The sequence below is a fragment of the Dendroctonus ponderosae genome, unplaced genomic scaffold (genome assembly GCF_020466585.1).
Source record: "Dendroctonus ponderosae isolate FM_Combo_2020 unplaced genomic scaffold, Dpon_F_20191213v2 Dpon_F_20191213_11, whole genome shotgun sequence".
Taxonomy (NCBI): Eukaryota; Metazoa; Arthropoda; class Insecta; order Coleoptera; family Curculionidae; genus Dendroctonus; species Dendroctonus ponderosae.
The window spans coordinates 3,135,124-3,137,850 of record NW_026017213.1 but is presented as its reverse complement, the minus strand read 5'-3'; the positions used below and the strand labels follow the sequence as shown (position 1 = coordinate 3,137,850).

Here is a 2,727-nt window from a genome sequence, read left to right as displayed (position 1 = left end):
TTTTTTGAACTGTCTCATAAACTCTTGTACTTCGTCTAGGTTTGCCAAACACGCATTTATGTTTGTTGTTATTGTAGATTATTTAATGTTATTGTGAAACGAAATGCGAGAGATTATTTTCTAAAGCGGGTGCTATTATAAGCGCGCGAAGAACTAGAATCAGTAAAAAGCATCTGCAAACAATTTTATTCTTCAATGTTAATTAATTTTTAAATGAAAATGATATTTTTAAACGTTTTCGCATATAAACTGTATATTTTATTTAATCACTCTAGTTTATTATCAGTTTTTTGTTCTCAAACTAGTTACTTCTAAGAAGTCATTTTAAGTAGTTACTCTAAAGGAAACCATTATATATCATCACTGTCTCTACTATCATCGTCATTCTGCATTTTTAGTGCAAAATTTAAAAAGTAACATGTTCCTTTTGGAACCTCATTTTGAAACCTATTACCAAGGTGAAACTGGAACGTTGTAACCCGTTACAGAAAAATAACCGTTTAGCAAAATAATCAAAAACTACCACTTTTCGCAGATAAACTATGATCATAAAAAACACAGCAATTCCGTATTTTCACTTTCACTCCATTGCATTTCAGTTTAAGGAAATTACTGTTAGACACAAAGTAACGAAAATCCTGTTGGTACTACTTTCGGCCTAAAAGATGGTTCTAAAAGCGTTCGCGGAACGCAGGATCGTGAACCGAGCCCCCTAATTCGGTTCTGAACCGATCTTGAATTGCTACCGCGAATAAAGCTAATGTTTGGGAATTCAGCTGCAGAACGCGACAGTGTAATAAACTGTAACCTTTTTCTGCTGCCTCTAGTGACGCACAAGACGTGCAAAAGAGCCTACAAAGAGTTCCTGATTAGTGGTAACATGATTTTGAAACCTATTACCAAGGTGGAACTGAACCGTTACAGATAAATAACCGTTTAGCACACCTCTAGTTTGTGTTTACTTCGCCTTGATGAAGAATCCTCATCGCCTTCAGCCATAAATTTAAGAAACACTCGATGTAAACTCCGATGCAATAAGAATCAGATTTCGTCCTTCTGTTAGTTGCTGCTAAGTGATAAAGTCAACACTTGCTGATCTTCTCCTTCCCCTGCTTCAGGCGCGGTGAAGAAATGGAGAAACTGCAGGTTCCATCCAGGGGCCTGCCCAAAGAAAATCGGGTACTGTACGAGAGCTTTAGCATTGTCGGTGGCCGAGCAGGTTTGACTGTAAAATTCCTGCAGTTGGGATATTCAACTCTCGGAAGCCGGATCGTGGCGAACCAGTTCCCTTGTCCGACTAGCACGTGTGGTGCGTCTTTTCGTATTTTTAGATAAGACAAATGCATTCGATCCGGCTACTGATACGGCTCGGAAGCGTCGCTATGTTGTTTTTTCGGTGCCCCCAGTACCAAGACGCGCGTTTTTTCTTCGGGTTGTCGCGTTGCTGAGCACGCAAAGCTCAGGCGCTCGAGTGATTGACTCTGAAAGGGTGCACTATGTGGCTTCAAATAGTCGCCCTGCTGCTTGTTTCCGGCTATTTTCCTGCGACGCACTCTCAGGTAACTTTTCGTCGTGGTTCTTCCATTATTTTATTCCTCCGCCTCCTCCTCTAGGAGCGAATTTTCGTAAAACTTCACTAGGAACTTTGACTGGCAAATCGTTCCTACCAGTGAAATGCTCATAAAAACCGACGTCACCTGATCAAGGTACCAGTCGAGATAATGAAATTGCTGTTTGTTTGAAAAAAATGCGACGATAATTATTAATCATGATAAAGTAACAAGCTTCGTAATTATAACCTTCGACGTCCCTTCTTAATACCAGGAAAATGAACAGGCGCCACACAGAAAAAGTCCGTCTATTATTGATATGTTTCTGAGGAATGCCAACGTTTCAGCTTCCCTTCTTGGCGATCATCAGGCCAATTCGTCCCATTGTTCAATTTCAAACAGTAATTTCCTGTACTTAAAAAATTGAAAAATATTTTCAGTTTAATTAAGCTTGATGCACATTTTTTTGATCAAAATTATAATAAAATTGAGAAACGATCGATAACCGATTGGAGGTTCTAATCAGCTGCGTCATAGGAGTGGAGGATCCTTCGTTATCTATGTGCGGAATGTAGATTAGTTAAGAAGTTTCCATTCCTTTTTCAGAGAATGTCTTATGTAGGTAATTTACAGTTTTTTTGGGCGCTTCTCAAAATTAAGTCTCTGACTATATTTTGTGGAATTTTATAGTTCAAGTACCCGAATGCATTGGTTTTGCCTTGTGAAAGTTTCAAGTAGCCCGTTGGAGTAGTTGGGAAGTTCTGATTTTTTTTAGAGATCGCGACATTTGGCTGATTTCTGATCATTTTTGGCGGGTTTTCAAAAATAACTCTCTTAGTAGATTTGCTAGAATTTTATACTTGAAGTACCCGAATTCATTGTTTTTTTGTTTTTGCCTTGTGAAAGTTGCAAGCAGCCCGTTGGAGTAGTTGGGAAGTTTTGATTTTTTTTAGAGAGCGCGACATTTGGCTGATTTATTATCATTTTTAGCAGCTTCCCAAAAATAACGCTCTTAGTATATTGGCTGGAATTTTATACTTCCAGTCCTCAAATGCATTTTTTTTGCCTTGTGAAAGTTTCAAGTAGCCAGTTGGTCTGGTTGGGAAGGTTTGATTTTTTTCAGAGAGCGCGACATTTGGCTGATTTATGATCATTTTTGGCGCGTTCTCAAAAATAA

General features: G+C 38.7%; 1 protein-coding gene across 1 annotated transcript; it reads left to right on the top strand.

Annotated features, from left to right (window-relative positions):
• Positions 1-1,240: 1,240 nt before the first annotated feature.
• LOC125503010 lies at positions 1,241-1,560 on the top strand (the record flags this gene model as incomplete). Its single annotated transcript, XM_048662702.1, is given in 1 exon segment — positions 1,241-1,560. A coding segment is annotated over 1 exon segment (64 nt), but the record flags the coding sequence as incomplete, so codon positions are not given.
• Positions 1,561-2,727: the final 1,167 nt, after the last annotated feature.